General features: G+C 35.2%; 1 protein-coding gene across 2 annotated transcripts in view; it reads left to right on the top strand.

Annotated features, from left to right (window-relative positions):
* The window catches only part of STK3 (serine/threonine kinase 3), a 151,037-nt gene that overhangs the window by 12,319 nt on the left and 111,925 nt on the right, over positions 1-26,793 (top strand). For both annotated transcript variants that reach the window (XM_063299543.1, XM_063299544.1), the window contains exons 2-6: positions 1,099-1,179; positions 6,084-6,212; positions 9,143-9,257; positions 13,907-14,071; positions 14,796-14,963. In XM_063299543.1, coding sequence (XP_063155613.1) covers positions 1,099-1,179; positions 6,084-6,212; positions 9,143-9,257; positions 13,907-14,071; positions 14,796-14,963 — 658 coding nt within the window. The remainder of the gene's footprint in view (positions 1-1,098; positions 1,180-6,083; positions 6,213-9,142; positions 9,258-13,906; positions 14,072-14,795; positions 14,964-26,793) is intronic.

Here is a 26,793-nt window from a genome sequence, read left to right as displayed (position 1 = left end):
GATATTCTAGAGGTGACGGATTTGTCCCTGGGGGAGCTGCGGGTGTTGACGACCGACAGGAAGCTCTGGCGTGGGCTGGTCCATGAAGTCACGAAGAGTCAGAAGCGACTAAATGAATAAACAACAAAAAAAAGTTTAGTTTATATGGTGCTCCAATCCAAGTAGGATTCTGAACAGTTTGCAATATGATACATGTTGATAAATAACATCAGTGAGAAAGCAAAAAAGCCAAAGCAATAATGCCTTAAGGAATAAACTACAACATTCAGACCCATAACAGGAGTGTCCCCCCTCATCTCTATTCCTGAGGCTCTCTGGAATAGCCAGGTTTTGATGGCTTTCCAAAGAATGAGTAAGGTGGGAGCCAGTTGGACAACTGTTGTTCTGTTTTTCCTTTGGACAGATATTTTCTCCTCCACAAAGCTGTGATCTGCTTGATTCTGCTGTTTCCCCTTTGTGTGCTTAGTCGTCCATTAAAACTGGATTCAGATGGGAAATTGTGAATGGAATGTTCTTGTGATTAAGAGTTGGCTATGATTTTGACTTTAATATATTAACACCTTAGTTTATATTTTGAGAACAATTATAGATAGTTATAAGGGACGCGGTGGCGCTGCGGGTTAAACCGCTGAGCTGTCGATCGGAAGGTCGGCGGTTCGAAACCGCACGGGGTGAGCTCCTGTTGCTAGTCCCAGCTCCTGCTCACCTAGCAGTTCGAAAACATGCAAATATGAGTAGATCAATAGGTACCGCTTCGGCAGGAAGGTAACAGCATTCCGTGTCGTCATGCTGGCCACATGACCCGGAAGTGTCCACGGACAACGCCGGCTCTAACGGCTTAGAAACGGAGATGAGCACTGCCCCCTAGAGTTGGACACGACTGGACTCTACGTCAAGGGAAACCTATAGATAGTTAAATAAAATACTTGAAGTAACCTTAGTCTTTTTTTGAGAAGGTATGTCGTGCACATTGAAACTGCAGCTCTCTATTTGTTATTAAGAAAATAAAGTATATATTTATATTTAGTAATTAAAGATAAAAGTAAATTGCAAATTATTAATTGTAGACTATTTCAAATGTTTTTATATTTTTATTAGCAAGCTAAAAAAGCTCAGTGAAGACAGCTTGACTAAACAGCCTGAAGAAGTATTTGATGTCTTGGAGAAGCTTGGTGAGGGGTATGTACAACTTTGTATATGTAGAGATGTATAAATGGCTGGGGAAACTTAAAACATGTATCATGCAAATATAGAGGAGGATAGTGAGCATGACCTTGAGTTGGAAAATCCTCCGTATCTGGACTGGTGCCTAAATCCAGCTGGCCTAACAAGATTGTATATAGTATTATAAAGAAAAACTTACAAATTGCTCATGTACATGTGTAACAAGCTCAGTGCCTGCATTCCTAATATATAAAAAATAATGGGAAAGTGTGGTTTTGATTAAAGGAAAAGATAAATTCTTTTGTGAGCTTTTTCTGTAGTTTCAAGCTAGGTGTACCTCAGAAGCTCCAAATATATGTTTTGCCTCCTAGTAAAGGTGAATGTGTCCCAGTTTAACTTCCATATAGTGTATATCCTAGTTAACTAATATTTTCTACAGATCAAGAGTTATGTTAGAATTGTGGGGAACCTACCATGCTGTTTATATTTCCTTGTTCATAGGACGAGAACTCCAGAGACATAGAACTTTTAGGACTGCTTTCTCTCTTCCCATTTCAATAGTTGTCAACCTTGCAGCTACCATAGAAGAGAAAGAATGGACGGGAACAGAGTAGGATCCATACTGCCGGCTAAGTCTGTATGGCACCAATCCCAATCGAGCCACTGCAGGGGATCTTTTGTCCAGTATGGACTTCCCAGCTTTCTTTGCAGTGACTAGGAAGGCATTGACAATGATTGCCAGGATATAAGTAATTGTGTGCTCACTGTGGTCAGTCTTTGCTGTGGGGTCAGCCATGTCCTGTGAGCACTGTCCTTTGGTGCTTTCAGGGGGATAGTTCCCGACACTACCAATCTAAATAGTTTGTCCAGCAGCCTTATTCTTTTTTGCAACACGTAATTGTGCCTCGACTGTACTCTAGTGATGCCTCCAAGACTTGTAGTATGTTAGAGCATTCGTTGCTGTTTTTGTTCCATGTCTGTATTGTGCTTATTTACAAGGAAATGATAAATGATTTACTTCTTAGTACTATTATCAGTTAAATTGCTTCTGTGCTGGAATCATCAATGTATACGGTGTAATATCTGGATATACACATTCCCTCCTCTGAGGGGGGTGCCTGAATCTAGAGAATGTTTCTCTCTTTCCATATTTATACATATACACTATCCAGTATAAATACCAGTATTTGAAAAAGAAAAATGTCAAAATCAGAAATCCCTATTATTAATTAGATAGAAGCAAAAATATAACATTCTTGTCTTAAAACTTGCAGTTTACCGTTCTCCATGTGTACTCTCTTGAGCACTCATAGAAAAAGCGAAAATAGGAATGCATTAGATCAGTAGTTAGATCTCAAACATTTTGGTCTCAGGACTCACATTCTTAAAAATGATTGAGGACCCCAAAGAGCTTTGGTTTATGTGGGTTATATCTATTGATATGTAGGGGATCCCCAGATGATACTTTGAGAACTCCTGCCTTAGATAAATGTTAATTCTGATAAAGAAAAATATTAACACTAAAGTAAATTCTAATATTATGCAAGTGGAAATCTGTTTACATGATGATACTTTTTCCTTCCCCATGAAGCCTCCTCCCCCTCAAAATCTGCTTTGGAGGCTGGAAGAATTTCTGGAGCATATGTGACAGTAAATGGAGCTGCAGGAAGAGAGGGTATCATACTTTTCTGATCAGCAGAAACATTCTTCAATTTGTTGTTTCACTAGATAAGTTCTAGTTCAGTTCCAAAATGCATGAAATATTATTGGACTTCTTAAACTGCACTTTGCTTTTTTCTAGGTAATATAGTATCAAAGATTTTAAAAATCTGCTTTTTTGCAGCCTCTTGGGTCCAGCTATTTTTTTTTTACTAATGAATAAAAATAGCAATATAGAAAACTGCTGCAAAATGCATTTGGTATTCTTTATCTGAATATTTTGTCTCACATAATATACTGAAATATTGATTTAATTTACCCCTATTTAGTGGACGTCAGCTACAGTAAACCAAATTCCATCTGGATATCCCCTTGAAATAATGAATAGTTGTGCTGCACCTGAAGTAGTCCAGATAAGCAATTACATCTACTTTAATTTTACATCATTCAGGATGATTTTAATTTATGCAAATAATGTAAATTGGAATAAATGATGTAAATCAACACAAATGACATAGTTTGCAATTTGACAGCATTCTGGGGTTATGTGTAGCTTTTCCTTACAACTGGTCCCTTCAGTTCAAGAGTCTCTTTGAAGTGGGTCTGGGTCTGGTCTTGTGTTGTTGGATGGAAATATGTCTGGAAATGTTATTTATGCTACATTTACTTCTACAAAGATAGAAATGTGGGCTCTAAATGTATTAAAGAAACACATGTAACTATAGAAAGGCTACAACTTTGAATGGAGGAATAGTACAGAATGGAAGGAGGAGTTATTTCATTTTCCTAAGGTCTGTTTTTTTCACTTTAATTATGCCACCACAACAGCTGCTTTTTCTCTCTATCCTAATAACTTTCCAAAGCTTGTCTGTCAATTCCTGATGTATGCCACTGCTTTCTAATAGCTGTAGAATGTGTGGACTAGGGGAGTTGTTTTAAATGTTCTACAAGTAAAACTGTAATAGAGCCTAATGCAGAAAGAAGAGGATTATTTTGTTTGCCTAGGCTCTGTAGATGTCCAGTCAGATGGTGGTTAGACTTTTCTGTGTTATGCCTTTCTAGTTTTAGAAAGATAAAAATTATGGGTCAGTTCTGTCTGGGGAAGTCATCCCCCCTCCCCCATCAAGAACTAAAGTTCTAAGGTCCCTGAAAACAGAGGACCCATTACTTCATAACTGCTCAGTCTTGCTAGGGTTGAGCCTAAGCTTGTTCTTTCCCAGCCAAACTGTAGTGGCCTCCAGACACTGAGACAGAATCTCAGCAGCATCACTTGATTGGCAAGGGGTTAAGATATACAATTGGGTATCTCCTACATATTGATGATATCTGACCACACACCAGCAGATGACCTCATCCAGCAGTCTCATGTAGATGTTAAATGGGAACAGGAGAGTGTCAAGCCCTGAGAAACCCTATTCCACTCCTGACCTGTTTTACCATTATGAGATTCTTCCTGATGTCCAATTATAATTTAGTCTTGTCTTCTGGAAGACGTAAGGGGACTAGTCTGGGTGTTTATACTTCCTCAACCTATTCTGTCCTCACCTCATCTGTGTGATATAGGTAATGCCTGCAATAGGAGGCATTGGGGTTGCCTGCTTCTAGTGGAATGACCTTTGATTAGTCTTTTTGATGGCAATATTACCTTGGCAATGTTATAGAGACTTGGGCAGTGGGAGTTGCAGAAAAACCAGTTGCCTTCTTCAGGATGGGTTTGTTTGCCAATCTGTTGCATGTCACCTGGGCACAATTAAAGCTGGTAACCTAGTCCACACTTTTTACCTAGTCTACGTAAAAAGTGTTACATGAAAGCATTGATTGATCAAAGTGATAATGGGCTGTAGAGTTCAATATCTGTGGTGTCAGCTAGGTAGTTGTGGGTATGTATAGATGTAGGAATCCATAGGTTGGTGATAGTTGCATGTTATGCTCCAGTGAATGGTGATAACGGAAGAACCAGGGTTAAGCTTTAGGAAAAGCTATGTAGGATGCTGAATGAATGTGATCAAAGTGAGAAATTACTAGATAACATAAATGGATGGGGAGCGGGATGAGATGAAAGGAAAAAAAGGAGACCCAAAGATAAAAAAGAATTTTGACTGGTGAGTATCTGTGTCCTAACAGCCAGGAAACACACTGAGACAAGGAACTGGTCTCTAATGTTTATTGCTTATACATAACAGGAATCCTAACAAACTGAAGAAGCGTGGGAAAAACCCAGACATATAAACCCCAAAGGTTAAGGCGGTCCCGATCTGTGTCTCTTTGAATGACTGACCAATTCCTCAGTGCTACGCATGCGCTTAACAGTCTGGATGGGAGCCCCCTGCTCGCCATCCTTACTCATGACAATCTGCTTAGAAAAATGTCTATTTCGATTCAAACTAGATTTAGCTGTATTTCCTGTTCTTTTCATGTCTTTAATTTTAAAAATTAAATATTATTTACTCGTTTCTTTGCTAAACATATTACCCTAAAGGAATAGCATGATGGGCAGATATTTACAAAAATGCATGTATTAGTGGAAAGTGTGTGCAAAAAGCCTAAAAGGAAGCTAAAACTTAAGAAAAAATGTATGCACTATTCACTTCATATCCATTTGCTTATTAATTGTGTGATTGATTATGTGCCATCAAGTCAGTGTCAACTCTTTGAGACCGCATAGATAGACCTTTTGCAACATTAATTCTGTATATACATGCTAACAGTGGGTTCATTCTCCAGATGCCAGTACATTTCTGTCTAAAATGTCAGTGCCCATGCTTAAGAGGGAGGCACTACCACCTTTGCAGAAAGCAGTAATTGTAATATGGTTGCTGGGAATGTGTTAGGATGCCCAAGCTCCTCCTTTTAGCAATTCTGAAGAGGAAAGAAGGAAGTAGCATATGGATTGCTGGTTTCCTCCTACCATTAGGCTGATCACTGGCTACTAAAAGAGGAAAGGCATTATTTTCCATTGTTTTGCTGATCAGGAACTGACAGATGGAAAAATTAACAGGCAGCTAATGCAAAATGAAAATAATTAAGAAAAAAAGTGTATGCATAACCATTTAATAACTTGCAATGGATAAGTAATGAAAAGTCGTATTAGACTGTGGCATAAACCCACTTATTCTTCCTCTTGTACTTCATAATGTTGTAGTTAATATTGGGTATAAGACATAAATGTGTCTATTGCAGAAACTATTGTAATCAGTGGCTTGAGTGGACATGATGATTTTGTTAACAACAGCCTGAATTAATATTAATTTCCCTTTTAGGTCTTACGGCAGTGTATTTAAAGCTATTCATAAAGAATCGGGACAAGTCGTAGCAATTAAGCAAGTCCCTGTTGAATCAGATCTACAGGAAATAATTAAAGAAATTTCTATAATGCAACAATGTGACAGGTATGGATTAATTTATGGTGCAAACTCTGTGCCATTTTAAGGTTTTTTTTTATTAGATAGTGATCTATTGAAAAATTCAAGCAGAGCCTGAAAGCAACTTGAATTTTTTTTAATTAGGTGGTGATAAAAATATAGATGCTTTATTTGCTTTTCAGCTTTTCCATTCTCCTGCTTGCTGGCTATAGATGAATGGATAGAATGGACTAATGGAGGCAATGGTGTGAAAACACAGTTGCTGCAATTTTTCTTGGTTGTATGAAAAGTTTTATCTGTTTAGCCCTGGCAGATACTGTGCATATGTTAAAGAATCACAGAGTTCAAAGGGGCAATTTAGGTCTTTGAGACCAACGCCCTGTTCAGTGCAAGAATCCAACATTAATCCAGATAGCTGCTTGAACACATCCAGTTAAGGGTGACTGTTACCTTCCTAGGTAATTGGTTCCATTTGTATTCATCTTAAAACATGCAACTTTTTACCTATCATTCTTAAAATCAGAAGCAAGATAAATATTGAAGTGAAATAACCAGTGGAAGATTATCTGTCCGTCCGTCCGTCCGTCCGTCCATCCATCCATCCATCCATCCTCTATCATCTGTCATCTATCTATGCTGTCTAGTAAAATATACTATTATATAAGGTGGGGTGGGAATGCCTATGAACTGACTAACCAGGAAATAGGTATGTACATGCTTGGGAATGATTTGGAAGAATGTTTTTGGACCTCATGTGAGCACAGTATCTGTCTCTTCCATTTCCATCATTTTTCAGCCCTCTATGTGTGCCTGAAAAAAGTGGTTGCTTTAAAAGTCCTTAAAGTGGCTGCAGCTTTTTTTCAGAGTCACATATAGCCTGAAAAATAATGGCCTGCTTTAATGAGTAAAAGAGAGATATTGTGCTCACACTTTTTACAAAACCATTTCTAAATGGGCACAATTGTACTATAGAGTGTGCTCCATATACAATGGCTCTCAATTTAATGTTATTTAAATGTTTCCTAATGGAAATATTATTTATGTTCAAGCTGTTTATATCAGATTGAAAACCTTAGGAATATCGTTGGGTTTTTTTGCAAATAAGATTATTTGTTTCAAATAAATGCTTATATTTTTATTTTTTTGCTGAGGCAACTCCCCCAAGCTAATAAAGCAAAGAGAAAAAAGCCAATATATTAATATGCAGAAATTTCTTAAACTATAGCAGAGTTATTTGTGTAAGTAAGAGACATAGTAGCTTTATAAATGGTTCTTTGGATAGATTGCAAAGGTAGACAATATAGTACAAAGGATTAAGTGGGGTTTCTTTACATGCCAAGGTTGGAAGTGATTGATAGTTGATGAACAAAGATAAGGGTGTGCCCTTAGTAAAATATTGGTGAATCGCTCCCTTGTAAAATATTTGCAGGGAGAAAAACTCTTTTTCTTTTGAGGTTTGTTTTATATCAGTAAAGATCTTTATGGACAAATTACAAATGCTCAAAAACACACAGTAGTTAAAGTAAGACTAATATAACCTGACTTAGAAAATTTCAAGAAAACTACTTGACTCTAAATATTCAAATATAATATACTTCGGCAGTTCTTTAATCATTCCTTTTACTGCAGGTTGTTAACCTTTAGGGTAAGGTTGTCAGGATTTGTTATGGTGATGGTCCCAAAGTGTAGTATCTCAGGAATAGCACAGTTGTAAGGTGGAAGGTTTAAAGTCTACTATATATCTCTGATAAGGATGTAATGGATTTTATGGCACTTTTATTTAGAGTTAGATACCTGTTCAGATGGGGGTTGATGCTCATTGAACAGTGTTGAGATGTCATGATATTAGTATGATGTAGTAATAGATGTAGTAAACTTGGTAGTAAAAGAAAAAAAATGAGGTTCCCTCTAACTTGAAAGCTACCTAGCTTCAGGAGATTGAAAGCCTTAAATTCTGCCATTATCCAGTATTTGTTGTCTGCTTTAAACAGTGTAATCACTGGAGGGATGAATTCACTTCTGTTAAGTCAGATTATGGGTCTACCTAGACAGCAACTTTTAACACTGACCAGCTGCTGCTCTGCAGAGCTTCAGGCAGAGGTTTTTTCAACTACCTGAAGATGCAAAGAATGGTCTTAGGGCCCTCTTCTGCATGCAAAGCTGGTGCTCTCACTCAAGATAACTTGGGTGGTCAAATAGAAATTTTAGGGAGCACTTTGGACAAAGTCAGTTAACTGTGAATTGTGAACAAACATGCACCTGAGACTTCCTTGCTGATTGAAAATTGTGAATGACGGAGGGTGTTGTGCATAAGGTTTCCCTGTGATGCATGGGAGTATCAGTCGGATGGTTGATGAAGTTGACCACCAGTTGTGCTAGAAGGTATATGCAGAAACATTCGGTTTGTAGACTCAATTGCCTGAATTGCAAACCTCATGTTAAATTCTGGACTACTTTCTGGACTTTCCTGATAAAGATTGGAAAAATTCAAAAGCTTGTGGAATCATGTGGGTCATTTGATTGATCCTAATAAAGGAATTGGCCAAATATGTATTAGAGCTCATGGAGATTTTTAGATGGGGGGTAGACAGGTTTTGCCTTTTTAAAAAAAACTGCTTTTCAGATTGCAGTTGCTTACTAGAAAGTCTAGTGTATGGATACTTTCCATTTGAGAATATTTCCATAATCATTTGTTTTTGCTTCTCTCACTTGTCTTATATGGCTTATATAAACATTTAAAAAGATAGCTGTTCTTGTACAAATTGCTGAGTGATTATCTGTTAAGGACTTTTTATCGTTTGTAGGTGCTCAGCAGTTCTTTTTTATTTTGAAGATTAATAAATCTTATCATAAAATTTAAGATCTGTGTAGCTGCTCAGGGGAAAAAACACTGAACTACTTCCTAATATCCTTAAAGGTTAACTTCTATATGTTGACAGCCATGTTTTTATGTTTAGCCCTTATGTTGTCAAGTACTATGGCAGCTATTTTAAGAACACAGACCTCTGGATTGTTATGGAGTACTGTGGAGCTGGTTCTGTCTCAGACATAATTAGATTACGGAATAAAACGGTAAGTTTTTATTGTTTTATAAAATATTATGTCTTAAATTTTTGCTCTAGGGACATGCTGTACAGGCCCCTTGAAAAATTACCATATAGTTCCTTTAAATTCTTCAAAAAAAGGTTGATGTCCTGTAAAGGGCATTAGTAGAGAAGGGGATGATACTAATTTTTGGCAGTACTTTTGCCAGAATTCTATAGACTATTTCAAAAAGGGATTTTGTAGATTTCCTCATAACATTTTAAATGTATTCTCTCATAAATAAATAAGATTACACCCAGACCTTGAGTATACAAATTGGATAATTTAATTTCTAGCCATCTTTTAAATTTATTTCTTAAAAAGATGGTGATAGTATGTTTCATTTTGAAAGCTATAAAATGAAACAATATATTTGGAAATTTCCATCCTTCTGAGATTTTAGGTTATAGTACTTTTCTATTTATACCTGGCCTTTTCTTTTTGAATACGTATTTTTAAATTTATTTGAATGATGTTAGAAGTTTTCCAGTTAAGGAGACTGATAGGGTCTGAAAAAGATATATTAGAGAGTATAATCATTTTCAAGGATACAGTTTTCCTTCAAATAGGTAAGTTGAATGAATGGCATGACTTAAGTTGTTGACTTTAATATACAACATATATAATTTGGAAATGGGTTAGAGAATTAAAATCCCTAAATATTGTATATGTTTATGATAAATCTTGAAATAATATTTATCCCTTAATTCATTCTGTAATTTGCCACAATAATTTTTTTTTTTTAAAATAAGCCTGTTACCTCTGGATATTTTAATGTTCCTCTATGACCTAAGGGAAATCCTTATTTGACTTAGACAACAGCAAAACAATATGGTCTGCAAATGAGCTCACAAGCCATTCCCTGTAGGGTGTTACTACTATCAATAGTTGAGTTTTTCTTAATTTTGGAAAAAGGCCCTCAATGATGTTATACAGTAGTGGAAAGAGTAGTCAGATCTATTTTGCTCCTCTTGATAAATCATAGGTTGTGAATCCAAATAATTTAGCCTTAAATAATTGATTTAAAGTAAAATGTGTGGATTTAATCTATAAACTTAACTCCTACTATGCATTTTTCCAATATCTTAAGCAATAGTGGCCATTCCAATATTCTTATAGGCATCTAAATAAACTTTATTTAGAGAAATCTTTTTGATCTAGTTTAATATAGTTACCAATATTGAATTTCATCTATTGGTCAATATTGATGTAAATATTTTAATATCTTAGTTCAGCAATGAAGGTTTATACTTTTAAATGTGCCTATGAGCCTTCCTATCTTTTGGGATGACTTTTATTCTAGATTTGAAGGTAGAGTCCCAAATTAAACCCTCCTGTGGGACAGAATAATAAAAGTAGCAAAAATATGCAGTGTTTCTTAAATTTCTTATAAAAATAACTGGTCAACCGATTTAGATCCATAACCAGCTGTATTTTAGTTATTTCCTCAAGTTCAATTGATAATATCATCTTCATCAATTGATTTTTATGTTCTGTAATAAGTTGGATCGAGGTTTCTTTCAAATAATTATTTATATCTGTTCTTTAGGCTGAGTAGTACTATAAGCCTAAAAGTAGTATCTTTTCATCCTTGACCATCTGTATTGTCTAGAATTAGTTTGCCATTTTTCAAAAGGTGAAATTTGTCTCCTTATTCAAAGCATTGCTAGTAATGTAGAACTTTTTTTTAGCTGTTATAATTTTATGTTGCTGTTCCAATTGCACTGTTTCTTTCTTTAACTCTATTTGTGTTTTCAGATTGGTCTTTTTAATTGAAGCTGATGCTGTAGAAGTGTATTGTCACTTCTACCATGATGTTTTTATTGAAAAATTCATCTACTGCTTTGGCAATCCTTCCTGATGCCTTCCTCCTTTGCTAATAAAGTTGTATTAAGTCTCCAGATTTTATTATTTGCTTTATTCTCTCTTATATATACTTTCACTTGCATAATGTGAAATGATTTTAGAATCATTTTTTTGTGGATCACAGATGAAACAAGAATATAATCCTTGAATATGTATGCCTCATTGATTCATTAACATTACAATTAAAATCTCTCCAGTTGTCCCTTAATATACATTTTGTTAAAAATCCCTCTGCTTTTACAAAAAAAATTTACTCTCTTTTTTGGCTGGTATCTCTATACAAATATTAAAATCACCTCTTAATATTATTGCTCCCTTCCTTTTGCAGTACTTTATTTATTTGCCTGATCAAATTATTCTTCAGATTTGGTATGTTTCTTGAACAAAATCTGAAGTTTGATTTTAAAGATACCACCTGCAGTCCTCCTTTGCTTAATTGTATTCCCTATTCCTCTTACATTCCAAGTCAAACAATTCACATGTTCAGAGTTTTAGATCTTCAGTAAAGAAGATACCTTTACATTTTCCTTTATGATCCGTAAGGCTCTTGCTAGAATCACTTAGCTTTCCCACTGAGCTTAGGTAATTATGTCATGTTAAATGAAGTTAAACCTTTTGATATACAGGAATGAGAATCTGTTAGTGTACATTCTAGTTGTTCTTACCCTTCATTCACTCTGATATATATTTGCAGTTACTATGTTAGATAATGTAATCTCTTTTACAGCTTTTAATAGGGAACTGGGTTCTATTTTCTTCCTTCAGTGTAGACGGAATATAATCCCTTGCCTCCACTGCAATATGCATTGCACTGGTATCTCATATAAACTCATACAAAATACTGGTCTAATGCCTTAATATTCTTAATTGTTATGAATATGCTGCCATGGAAATCTGCAAAGGGGCAAGGTGAGCCAAATGATAACATGTACATCATGATATCATCATACAAATAATATGACTTATATACTGGTGTCAGACATCATGACATATATTACATAAAAATAAAATTTGTGTGATATTATTATGTTGCAGATGTCATTGTTTTAACGTCATGACTTGTAACATATACTTATGTAAGCTAGTTTTTATTACTACAACTAAGATAATTGTCAGTTTGATTAAAGACTTTTAGGTTGAATAGAATGTGATAGTTATTCATATGCATATAATCTTTCAAGTTTTGTTTTAATCTTGGGATGTGAAAATGCAGTATCTGTTCAGTGGAACTTTATTTCTTCATTATTAATAAATTTGTAGAGGTAAGAAAATGATACTTGAAATAATTAAAAGTCCATGGCAAGTTTGTACCCCTATTGTGCAAAGACATAGGTTACTTAACCAAGGATAATTAGGCCACAAAGGGTGACTTCACAATACACACTGAGCCAGACACCAAAAAAATCCTCATTATGGTTTAGCACAACACATGAATATGGTTATAGCTTCAGTGATAAAATGTTTAGTACTTGCATGTTTTAGAAAAAGAAAAGAAAATATTGGACTGCCTAGTTGATGATTTTATACACATGTGCTGCTTATATATGATAAACATCAAAAGAAATGGGGTCATAAAAACTTACTTTGTAGCAAAATGCAAAAGAAGAGGATTTGAACCTCTGTGTTTGTTTTATATCTTTGTTCACATCTGTAGTCCTATTTTGACTGTGAGGTCCTATTGGTCTCCATAGGTATCTTTCCACAGAGATAAAGCAGCAACATTTTCAGCACCTATGTTTGACCACATGAGCTATTCACAAATCCAGCAACATATATTGTATAACTTATCATATAATTCTTGTGTCTCTTCTGCTGGAAGCATCTTAAGGATGAAGGACAAACTAATACATGGTCTATTCTACTTAAAACATGAATCTTGAAATCAAAGAGGGCTGATTTAGAAATCTTAACTTCTGTGGAAAATGACTTATTTCTATTGCAGTGGCATCCAAGGATTTTGAGTAGTGTTGGGGAATTATTTATGTTTATACAGTATCATTTTATGTTTGTATATAGTTTTAATTGAGTTCACCACAAAAATAAAAAAAATCACATACCATAAACTTATAAATATACAGGGATATTAGAGTCCTACTGAAATTTAAAGCAGGAATAGAATGAACATTTAGAAAGAATAAAAATCTGGTATGAAATTACTTCAGAAAATTTTCAGCTATCTTAAGAAAAAAACTTAATTTGGATAGGTGCATATGGAGATAAGTGATCTTTCATTTACCTAGGGCTCTGAGAAGGGTCTTGTAGTCAAATTGAATTGATAATTGAAATTTATGTTTCACGTGTTGGTGTACTCTGTATTTATACATCCCAAAGTTACATTATCTGAAGAGTTTTCATCCTAAACCCATTAAATTGCATTTAGAAGACATAGAAAATTGAATGTAATTCAGAATCCAGGCTTTGCACATGCTTATAATCTCTTAGGCATTTCTTACTGTATTTGTTTAGGTTTTTTGTTTGCAGTGTTTGCTTTGTTGTTAGTATCTCTGTTTCCTTCCTGAATTTGTTGACTGATACACAATTTTATGTAGGCTCAAAGAAGCCATATGGCATGAATGGGTCCTTGATGAAGTCTTGCTTTCTACATTTTAAAAACATTTTGTACAATATTTGTATGCCACATGAGTAATAATTATAAGACAGTTTGTATTTTTTTGTGTTGTAGTCTGATTCACAGTATTTGTATAAGTGTGCCATCACTTGGAATGTGTATATACCAAGGAGAAACTTTGGTAACTTATTTTTTCTTACAGCTTACAGAAGATGAAATTGCAACCATTCTTAAATCTACCCTTAAAGGGCTTGAATATTTGCACTTCATGAGAAAAATACATAGAGATATAAAGGCTGGAAACATTCTCTTGAATACTGAAGGGCATGCCAAGTTAGCTGATTTTGGAGTGGCTGGACAGTTAACTGTAAGTGTAGAGTTAAAAGTACTATTTTATATGTTAGTACACTCAACAAATAAATGTCTGTTATACTTGCTCTTTTTCAATAATAAGGTATGAGAGGCTTTTGAAAGATAACGCATCTTTTAATAGTGAGGTTTGGCTTGTGTGACTCTTTTGCTAATTAAAATCAGTTTGACTTACCAGTTTTATGGGGATATTTACTATTCATATGTGGTCTATAATGGGAGAGGAAGCTTTGTCCAGTGAGCTCTTGAATTGCAGCTTTAAGCAGGATAACTCTGAAGAAGGTTTCTGTTCACATTCTCTTAACCCTTTTTCTGTGATGTAGAAGGCTCTGAAAAATAGGGTTCTTGGGTATGTAGAGTTGCTGCATTTAGTTGTTTTGGGGGATTTTTCAAGGTTTTGTCCAAACAGTGATTTCCTGTATAGATTTTGAATGAAGATGGAATCTACTATATAATGCTTTGAAATACAATGGTCATAATGTAAGTAGTTTACCATGGGACTCTACGAACAGGTTGACTTCAATGTTTGAGTGATAAACTATTAAAGAAAAACCTTTGGCTAATGGTTGTAACTGATAAATATAGGCTCAGAGGTTTGGGGATGCTTCATGAATTACACAGTGGCTGATGTAATTGTCTTTCCATGTAGGTATGTATATTGAGCTGCTGTCAGTCCAAAGATTCTACATATTTTGTGTTAAATTTAAAAAATTGTTTTACAGGATACAATGGCAAAACGCAATACTGTCATAGGTACTCCATTTTGGATGGCCCCAGAAGTAATACAAGAAATTGGCTATAACTGTGTGGCAGACATCTGGTCCCTTGGTATTACTTCAATTGAAATGGCTGAAGGAAAGCCACCATATGCTGATATTCATCCAATGAGGGTAAGAAACATAAAGTTTGAGTTTTTGAGTAAGTAGCTTTGTTCTGTAAACTTTTTTCATTGAAAAGCAGAAGCAGTACTTGCTAAACTGACTCTGTATTTTGTGCAATTGTTACAGTGATAGAGGGTGTTAAAGTAGTTTGTGCTATGCTTATGACATTTAAATAAAATAATTATTTCAAACAGGATCTAAGAAAAATAGCTGTTGTTATTAAATTGTATAGTTATACATTTTAAGTGTGCAACTATTTTTCAAAATGCCATTTATTGTTACTAATCCTTTTTGACATTTGCTTATGTATTAGCTTATTTTGGCATTTTAGGAGTTGTCACTTTAGTACAACTACAGCTAGCATTCCTAAGGGATAGTAATTTTATTCATTCAACATCGTTTTTAAATATTACAGCTGATAATATTGTGGATTTTCAAAGGTTAGTGATGGAGCTTCCATTGTATGTGATATTAGCTAATTCTTCTCTCTTGAGATGACAGGCAATATAATTTGATTCATAATTAGGAAGGAGACTAATTGTTAGTGGTTTTAGATGTTAAACTGCAGCTGTCTTTCTCAAGCAGAGCACATCCTATAGATATTCATTGTGTTTCACTCAAGGATGTTGAAACAATGGGTAACAGAGCATAATGAGAGAGAGTATGTATAATATATATGTATATGTATAACTCCCACCACATTTTAAAGGTGCTTCCTGAGGGACCATGGTTTCCTTTCTGGTATGAGGGGAAAAAACCTTCGGAATTAAACTTCTACACTTTTAGCCTTGGAGAAAAGCTTTTAAATCTAGGCTTGGGCTGTTGAAGATATTATTCCTAACTTTTAGTTTCTGCTCTTGTGTCCTACTAGTAAGGAAAATGCTTGATTGTAGTAGTAGTAATGTACTGTATTGTATGAATCCAGCCCCTGTGGTTTGCAAACCAAAGTTTATTGCTTAGTGCAGTGTCTGAACCCAACCAGTTGACCAGTATGAACCAACAATTCATAGTGGCCATTAAATGCATTGATAGATATATATTAGAAACAGAGACATTCACAAAAATGTTGGATATTGTCTGTCATGGTTAAACAACACTTTCATTTAATTAAAAATGGTTAAATTAAATGGTATCTTCTTGAGCGTATCTGGAATAATTTTGACATAGCTGCTTATAAGTTGTATTAAATAATGAAAAAAATTAAATTATTAGAAAGTATTTCTTTTAGTATGAATATAGCTGCTTCTAGCTAAAGGGTCTGTTTCAAAGGGACAGATTGTGAAACTTTTTAATCCTTGTAATCAAATGTATTAAAGGGCAAAGCCATTTTTAAAATAACAATTCTGTCTTACAGAGAACACATGTTCTTGTTAATAATTTGTGTTCTGGTTTTTAAGGGCTTGTATGCAGTTAATATTCTTTTGTATATTTGATACCCCATAGTTCTTAATTTTTATTAGTGAGTTGTTACAGTGGTTAAGAAGAAATACACAGATTTCAGTTGCGATAGTTTTCCCAGTGTTATATGATCCAACTTCATAAGATTCCTGGACATATGTAGATGCTTTTCTATTTTGTTTTAGTTAAGACATTCAATTGATACAGGCAAGCATGAAAGTTTGGGCAAACTTTCATTGCTTTTTCTGGATCTTGCTTAGATTCTGTGGTATTTATGTAAAACACTGTTTTGTTACTTGGGAATGCATGCTGAAGTTATTCTGTATGCTATTTTGCTGTAGGCTGGTTGGCGCTGCCACAAAGGTAATGCTTTGTCAGTAGGCCATTTCCTTGTCAATTGCATTTACAGTCTAATAGAGATATTACATGACTTTTTAAACAAGTGTTTTGGCAGGGGCGGAAATAGCAGATTCCATGCAAACAAGCATAGCTTCCTCTTTCTAACCACACACTAGCTACTCAAGGAGTTGTGCTAAAGTTTGTGAGGTTGCAAAGGTAAGGAAAGACTGTACTAAAGTACTTTATGGCTACAGTTATGGGAATATATATCAGATCTTTTTACAAAGTGAACACATTCTTGTCACGGCTGGAAAGGTGGTGACAATCAGTGTGCTGTAAACTGGTTGGTTACAGTATATTTTTAAGCTGTGCACCATGTCTGGGGCTTCTTTTTATAGGTGACCCTAATGTTGATAGTAGTTTTAGGAATGTCAGATAGAAGGCCCACCTGCTTTATTGGTATCAATAACGGTTCTTTTTTTAGGTATCAAAACCTTTTAACTACCAGTCTTTTGTGGCAGGAAGTCTCAAGGAAAGGAATCTATTTGGTGCTTCAGAGTTCATATATTAGATAGAAACCAAATTGGAAATTAACCTGGAAATAGAAGAGTGACTGTAATTGTGATATTACAGATATAATTTCTTTTCAAATATTGTAGCTTGTCTAGCTGCCATAAGAATCATCTCCTACAATATATGTAGCATAATATCACTATGCTGAAAGTTTTCTTGCCTACAGAAATATTTGTCAATTAAATAAAGTGGAAGTGGGAACATTCACAAATAAATTAATGTAATGCCTAGCCCTTAAAAATTCATGACAAAGCAGGGGAAACTTGAACCCTATGACGTTACATAATGCTTTTGGTAGTAGTGGACATTATAGATGGTTGGGGGAAAGGAAAAAATGCATGGCTATTATTTTTGAAGGAAGACATGAGTCTCGTGACAGTATATCCTTCTACCAGTACCTGATTTTCTTGTTTAAAAAATCCTTTAGATCTCTTTAATCTCTGTTAAATCAACCACCACAAATGTTCTGGTCTGTGTTAAAAATAGCTAATGTAAAGCTTCTTCTCATATTTCTGCAAATTTTTCATTAATAATAGATTTAAAATATTAATTTAGATTTATATCCTACTTTTCCTTCCAGAGCTCAAAACAGTATACATAGTGCTCTATTTTTCTTTCTGTTATAAGGGTGACCGACCCAAAGTCACCGAGTGAACTACTGTGGCTGAGGGTAGACTAGAAACTGGGTCTTCCTGCTGCTAGTCCAAAATCTTAACCACTGCACTCTTCTAGCTTCCTGGAGATGATGGTGCCATGTTCTAAATTAAACAAACTTTAGGACTCAGGTAGATGTAATGACTGCTGCTTAAACATGGAATACATCTAGTGCATTTAAACTAAGACTGGACTGGGTATTTGTGTCTTGAACAAAAGTTGCATGAATAATGAAAGTTGAAGTACTTCTCACTTGCACTTTCTTTTCCCCAAGCATTTTTCTGCTTGAACAGTGTTGCTTACCTTTCCATTTATGTTGGAAGAAAAATGTTTGAAGAGAACTATTTCGGGGATATAAACTGGAGCAGGGAATCACATTGTATTTGACCCTTCATTTTTCTGATTGTAGCTAATAGGTAATGTCTGCATACAATAGATGCATAGTTTTAATGTTGGGTGGTAGTGTTACTAGACAAATTTGAAAATAAAAACTTACATCTACTTCAGAATGCTCTTAGGCATGTGTATGTGTGTGTGTATGTGTGCATATACATACAAACACATTCATACATGCAGTTCCGACATGGATAATTCTGGAGGACACAAATTGGCAGAGCACACTATGATGAATGTACTTCATATGTGCATTGGGTCTGGATAAGAGACATTCATACTTGTGTTTTACACCAAGAAATAAGGAATAGAATTAGCAAGGAGTAGAACCTGTATCAACCAGCAAGTATTTGGGAAAGCAAAGAATAGAGGGGAGGCCTCTGAAGCCCAGCTGGAACCTAACCCTGGGATAACTTTAATGTTCCTTCCTTTATCCTTTAGATTATACCCGCATAAGCTTTCCAAGAAGGCTTCAACCCTGGTGGTACTCCAAGAAAACATTGCCAGCCTTTTGTATAAGTAAGCTAGCATTGCAAATTTGCCCCCTCCCCTAATTTATGCTGTTTTGTCTTGGGAGAGGCTTGTAATGCAATATCTTGAAAATATATCCAGCATTTGCCTTTATTGTGTTCTGTGCTGAAGTTGTTGGTAATGGACATGTGGACATCATATGTTCCACAGACAGCTGTAGGAAGCCAATTTGAAATGTTTCCATTTGCCTGAAGTCCAATCATGATATTTATTTTTCCATGGCATTTACCCAGATTATCCATACCTCCTGCTTAGCTTGTGTCACTGCCACCATGGACTAATCTGCTTGTGATCACCAGTTTCTTTCCAATGTATCTTACAAGCAGCTGCCTTTCTCCAGAGTTCTTGATGTTGTTTATATTGCCTTATAGCTTTAGCCTAGATCGGGGCATTCCATTGGAAACTGGTACCCTTATAAAAAGTGGGGGGGGGGGAGTTATCTTTGAGCACTTTAGGCTGTAGTTTTCCCTTCCCCCCCTTTTGTTTTTGATAATTGGAATAATATTGGGCAACCGGTTATTCTCCCAAATTCCCAAGATAATGCTGAGTAATATATAACATGATTGGTAATGAAACATAAAAAAGTATATTCTTGACCTTTTTCTGCACTACCACTGAAATGGTAGTTTCCGATAAAGCTGCCACTGCAGACTCTGTTTACTCACACTATAGCTGCTGCTTCTAGAGAGGTTAGCTGCTTTTGAAGAGGCTACTGCAAAGCATTCTTGGCACAGTTGTTATGTTTATTTTGAATTAGACATACAGTATATTCCACTTTTCAGTCAAAACACAAAGAAGCACGATCAACGCTATCTATTGATTTTTTTCTTGAATTCTAATAAATTGTAATCACCTGGATGTCCCATAATTTTTTGTGATAAGAAAATAAACTCATGGTAATAGCAGCTAGAAATGACAGTACAGATGCACAGTGCTGAAGTTCTTCTGTGTGTCTTTGAAAGTTTTACAGAGTTGTATCAGATACGGTTTGTACTTTGGTTTAATACTTCTTTTAGGCTTGGTTTTTCTTAATAAGTTAGAAGAAAACTTGATGTAATCTTGCTGCACTTGTGAATATACACACATTGAACTCAGTTGAAGGATCATACCTGAAAATACTATCAAAGCGATAGTCTGTAGGTTGAGTCATGGCAACTGGATTTCTTTCTTTTTGGTTGAAATGTTTCGCTGATTGTTCAAGCACCTTCTTCAGTCTGGGCAAAGGTTGGTAAGGGGACCCCATTATTGAGGACAATAATGTTCACATTTTGGATGGAGAAGATAGGTGGTGTGAGAGAGGAGTTAAGGAATCCATTCATGCCAAAGTGGAAAATCCTTCCCTCAATAGAGGTGGAGGCCTCAGACACAACTTGTCCCCCATTTTTCATGCTGCTCTTTCATTAGTCCCCAGGAAGATTAAGACCACTTCACAAGTTCACCAGGAAGGCCACACTTAACGATCCACTTGGGGATGAGCAAGGAATTTAGGAGTAAGACATCCCAAAGACAATCCACACCTCCATGACACAATTAACAAGCTATTCAGGTGTAGGGACAATGCAGCCACCCTGGAAGACATATATGGGGTCCCCTTACCAACCTTTGCCCAGACTGAAGAAGATGCTTGGACAAGCAGTGAAATGTTTCAACCAAAAAGAAAGAAATCCAGTTGCCATGACTCAACCTACAGACAATTCCACCTGAATGACTGAGGATCTCCACTGACATATCAAAGCAATATTTTAGTCTGTAATAAATACTGTATACTGTAAAGTGCCTCCTCCCAGAAATTGGAAAAATAACTTTTTCCTTATTTAAATTATATTTTATTTGCCATTATATACAAATACAATTTCCTTTAACTCAAATTATGCTTTTTTAAAAGTTTAGATGGTTATAGAATACAAAATAATGGCTATTCATTATTTTTGACAGGTAGGTTATTTTGATTTAAGAAGTGGTTCATGACTTGGAGGTCCTCCTGAACTCCCATCTCCTGTTATAGCAGAGAGTTGAAATCACAGCCACCTTTGACTGGTGTACCAATTAGAGCCATACTTCGCCCATGATGCACTGGAGATGGTAATGAATGCCTTGAACACTACTCAGCTGAACTACTACTACAAAACTATGCAGAACTGCCTTTGGAGAGAACCCAGAAACTACAACTGATACAGAATTCAGTGGATGGATTACTGATAGGAGTATCTTAGAAAGCATAAAATAACACATAAAATAACAAAAATCCTTAAGTTGCTGCTTTGGCTACTGGTGTACTTCCAGGCCCAATTAATATCCAAAAAGATTTTTATGGTGCAGCACTGGAATATGCCAGGTAATGGTTTGCCAAGGCAGAAACTGCCTTTCTGTTATGGACATCTAGATGTGACCTGTTGAGGGTCATCCCACTTTGTGAGATTCATGGGGCCAAAATACATGTATGCACGTAACTATTTCAAAAATAAAATTACATTTTTAGGAAAAAAACTGCAAATACCGAAACTTAGATCAGTGGCAGTCAATTAACACCCCTTGGTACGTGACTGTAAACCATTCTTGAACCATCGTTTTATTAATTCCTTGGTGGACAGTATGAGTCACATAGGGAGAGTATTCCAGAATGGTGCAGTGATTGAACAGTCCCTGTTGTACATACACCAGCTTGCTTCTGTGCGGCGGAACACTGTATGGAGTAAAGCCCTATATATTTTCATTGAAAAAGCAGACATATAGTATGAAGTGGCCTTATAGATATAGGAAAAATTGAGTCTGGAAAAGATACTAGTAGATGCTTGAAAGTGATCCTTTTTAAAATGGTGTACCTGTCCTAAACGCACAGATTCTGGAATGTATGCTGTGCTTTAAAATCAGTTCCTTGACTGAATTCTGGCTCACACAGGCCACCATCACATTCTTGATGGCTCTTTTACTTATTGACATTACAGGTGTTCTTTGTTCTTTATAGAACTGTGCATGCAAAAGACTAGGTTGTACACTAAGAAATGTATAATCCTTAAGTTTGAGGTGGAAGGAAAAGGGGTAAAGGCAGAAAAGGAAGAGAGGGTCAAACAGAGTGAACATAAGCAAATTTAACTACATGTATTTACAGCCTTATCATTGATTTTTTCACTTAAGGAGTAACTTCCATGGCTTTCGGTAATATATTTTTCCAAGTATGCATGTTTGGAATCACAACCTCTAGTTTCACTGGAATTTGTTTCCATTATAAAATTGCTGCGGGAGGGCACATTTTTGCACATTACATTGTCAGTGATAAGCTTAACTCTTTTACTTTAGTAGAAGGCTTTAGGCACACAGAAATACTGATCACAAGGTAGGTTTAAATCACAGTTTGCAATGCGGGAAGGTGTAACTTTGAGGATATGTTTAGTATTTTAAAAATAGGTTAAGTGTATTCTGATTAGAATTGGGGTGTAATCTTAGAAAAATGAACATTTCTGCTGTACTTTAAAATGAAGTTAAGTGTATTAGTATTAGTGTATTAGTGTAGTTAGTATTTTCATTGGGACCACCATTTAACTTCATGCTTTGCTTCACTATGCATTCCTTTAGTGCTTACATCCAAAATGAAAATACTATAACATGTCTTTTTGCACAGATCTGTACAAACTGCACTTAACATGCATAGCATACTTCCACCTAGAGTCCTTTCCTAGATTTAGGCAGAAGGATTTTTTAAAAAACATCCTTCACAGATGTCTTTGGAGCATGGGAACCTGACTCCAGTCAAATACACTGGAGAAACACTGAGTTTGGCAAATAACATACGTTATTCTAATGAAAGAATAAAGACACCCCTGTCTTTTCATATGATGTTATAGAGCAGCTTGAGTGGTGAAAAAGGAAAAGTTTAATTTTTCTTTGCTAAAGTTGTTTCTACCCAGAGCACAATAACAAGAAATATGCCTTTTTTCATTCCAGTTTGGCTGGGGCTTTGTCTTTATTCCTCTTTTCTGTTCTAAGTGGGAAAATGCATGCCAGCTTGAAAAGAAATATAACTGACTTTGGGGCAGGAATTTTTCACTGAGTTTACAAAACAATTCCTTTGGATGAGGCCTCACCCAGGGTTCCGCAATCCTGGAGGATGGCCTTATTGTGGATTAAAATGTGCATTGTTACTAAGTCTAGGAAAAAAATACTTGAAATCTTTTATGTAGTTGGGTGTATAAGTAGGAAAACATAATTGGGAATGTGTAATAGAGTAGCAGAAGGAAAGAATATATGAAATCTGGACTACAACTCAAGTCTAATTGAAACCTAAATAGAAAACATTTATTTCAAACTTTTAAATGAGGATTTAATTAAAACAAAATTAGCTCATCTTTTTAGTTTTATCCTTGAATAGGAAATTTGAAACATACTTGACTTGATGGTTGGCTTTCTCTGACTTTGATTAATCACTTTCAAAGTAAGCAGAGGATCAGAACAATAATTTCATAATTACACGCCAGCGAGTTAACTTGAAACCTTAACTAAAATAACTGTAAAGGAAGTATGATGATGGTAAGTTTCATGTAATGCTGTATATTTTTGTTACATGTTTCAAATGCTTACAAGTGCTAATCTGAAAAAAGAACGGTTCCATGGCTCTATTCATTTATTTTCAGGATGTTTTAATAGGAAAATGTTTAAGCCGGGGCTATTAATTTCAAAGACACTGTAGCAATAGTTAAGAGCTTATTCATTCTCCGATGTCCATAGAAGTCTCCTTTAGTATTGTTGTATACTTTGGATCAGAACCTAACATTTTTAAGCTTTGTTGAAGATATATTTGATGCAACAATCTTTGTGGTTAAATTGCTCAACAAATCTTGCTTAATGTGAATTATTATTGTGTGGTAATAAGCTAGCTTGCTTTTATTAAGAGGAAAGCTAGAAATAAAAGTATGAACTAGGTTAAATTGTTTACAATTGCTCTGCAACATGATTGCTTAGGATGTGAGAGACTAAAATCTCCAGATGGGCCAAAGTGCAAGGAAAATTATTTTGAAATATGAACCGCAAAAGTTCAAAATTTAGTTGACCATGGGAATGTGGTAAACACTGTGTACCTTAACTTCAGTAAAGCATTCAGTAAAGTTTATCATGAGATCCTAATAGAGATGATGACAAAAAGTAAGCTGGGCAATGCTGCTATTATATGGATACAGACTTGGTTGAACAATTGTATCCAACAAAAATCCATGACTGCATGTTAAGCTGGAGAAAAATTTTGGGTGAAATGCTGCAGGTCTTCTAGGCTGTGTGCTATTTAACTTATTTATAAATGAATTGGATGAGGGAAAAATTATTTTCATATTAGAAAATATGAATATCAAATTTGCAGGCAACATAAGTTGTTTAGAGTTGTTCCAGAAGTCAGGACAGGAAACAATGATCTTAAATTACAAGGAAATATATTTTGGTTAGATAGCAGGGAAAATTAATGGTAACAGCAGTTCAACAGGAATGGACTTGCCTCCAGAAAAGGACAGTATCTCCTTCACAGGAGGTATTTTAATAGAGGCTGGGTGGCCATCTGTTGGAAATGTTGTAGTCATGGATTGGACTAGATTATCTCCAAGGTCCCAAGACTCCTGCATTCCATAATTTTATGATTCTGAAGCTCCTGCTGACTATGTTCACCTATCATAGTATATGTTTCCACATACTCATTTCTGAGGCATAGTTTGGACTCCTGGAATTGTAGATTCTAAACTCATAGTTGCTGCTGGTGTTGCAGAAAACCTGCCTATATTGGGTTTCCAAACCAGTGTATGGTGCTTTATTTGTTCCTTGGAACTGAAATGCATTTTACTTGCCTCTTCTGTTGGCAGATAGAGCCCTCTCTCTCTTGTAATTCTGAATTCAGTTCAGACAAAAGTCATATTACCTCCATTGGTTGGAGCATAGTATTTTGTAATGGGATTTGATTTGACACAATCACATGTATAAATTTGGCCAACAAGCATCCACATTTGTAACACATTATACTTTAAAATATAATTATTCACTTAGTTTTTTGTGGGGGTTTAAGATTATTATCAAAGTTTTAATCACAAAGTGGGATAAAACCATATAGTCTGGAGAATATTAAGCTTCCATCCTGCTCTTCTCTTTACAAGTCCAATACAGTGATTGACTGCTGAAACTGTAAGATTATTTAGACTAGAAGATAGTTAAAATATAAGGTTAAACTTAAATCTGTTAAGATATTTATGTATGCAATGTCTTTACTTAGCTTAGTCAAAGAGGCATAATACCAAGATATCTTTTGGTGAATATGATGTATATTTAATGTAACAGCCTTATTTATAAAGAATAGGTGCCAATCAATTTAAATTTGTTGCAGGTAGAATTTGATGGTCTGTGGATAACTTATAATTCCTTTCTTGTTATAAAATAGTCAATTTTTTGTAGTAGTATCAGTTAAGGAGTTTATGGAAACTTGGTTTAAGATTGTTTAAAAAAGCACAAAATCTTTAATTTGAATTTGATGGCACCTGGTTTCATTTTTGTTCCCACAGCAACACCATTGGTACCAAAAGTTACCAATAGACCACCCTGATTTAAGAATGAAATCACTCTGGCCTTCTCTTTTTAGCCCTTTAGTTTGCTGACTAAATATTTAAACAGAGGTAAAACACATCTGTTATAGTTTGTGACATAGCTGTAGAGCAAAACTTCATGGTGCATAATTTGCAATTTTAAAACAAAAATTCTGGATTACTTTTAAATTTGTCTTTACATTCAGTGCTCTGAATGAAAACAGAGTTAAACTATGATTTATGTTTTACAAAGCAATAATTAAGAATGTGTATTTTAAATGAAGAGTAGCTCCCTTCTTGAGAAATAGACCTAAAAAGTACATATTTTTAGCTTGCATGGTATATTTTTAACATTGCTTGAATCCAAGGTTGTTTCCAGATGTGAGTTAGTTTTCATTATTGAGATTCCCATGGGAAAGTAAGAGAGCCAACACAAATGTTACCTCCAGATTTTTACCCTTGTGACTTTTTGATAGTGTCAGTAAGTTTACATTGACTATGAACATTGGTTAAAATGCATAAACATGTATATGGACTTTTAAGCATTATAAGTCTATAGTCCTTTTCTTTTCTTTTCTTTTTTCTTTTCCTGATAGATTAGAAAAGGCAGGGCAAGGGAGGACAATAGAACTTGAAAAACTTTGCTGCCATTCCAGAAAGATTTGAAGAATACTTTTTTGCAACTATACATAGATGTAATGGAAGATGCCGAAGTGTCTTGAAAGTCACATGGATTTATATAGCATATTCTTTTCTTCCATACAAATGGAATAATAATTTTGGATCCTGGTGGCCAAAGGGAAATTGGGTAGGGAATTATTTCTTTTCAAAGTAATAACTATTTTTCTGCAGTTAAAAAAAAAATCAGAGTTGTCCCTTCAAAATAGCAGTCGCGGGTCAACTGATCTCTTGTGTAGAATATGTTATTTTTTCCTTCCCCTTGTTCTCCTTTGAGAGGCATAGTTCTCTGCTAACATAATTTGCTATTTGCTGTTTTCCAGAATCAGCCAAGTTTGCTACTCCCTTGCTCAGTCTGGAGCGGATCTACTCTAATTCCATCATGTGTAAAACACTTGCTTCTTTTGGCTGTGGACCATTTTTCTCCTCCAATTTTTCCCATTTATCTAGCACTAAGATGAACACTTTAAGACATTATGTGCCAATATTTTCAGTATTAAATTTAAATTGCCAATCTATTTCTGTATATCAGATTGGGAAGAGGATGGCATCTTGTCTTTTACTCAGGCCATAAACCTTGAGCCAGCTCTGATTTGAGGTTGTGTCCTATATGAAATGATAAGGTAAAGACAGTCTCTCTTACATGGCCATTTAGAAATTATGGATGTCATTTTTTTCAGTGTAGATATTCATGCAAGGCTATATTGAACTGAGGCCTGTTTATA

This window comes from Candoia aspera, chromosome 3 (assembly GCF_035149785.1).
Source record: "Candoia aspera isolate rCanAsp1 chromosome 3, rCanAsp1.hap2, whole genome shotgun sequence".
Taxonomy (NCBI): domain Eukaryota; kingdom Metazoa; phylum Chordata; class Lepidosauria; order Squamata; family Boidae; genus Candoia; species Candoia aspera.
This window is presented reverse-complemented; position numbering and strand designations above follow the sequence as displayed.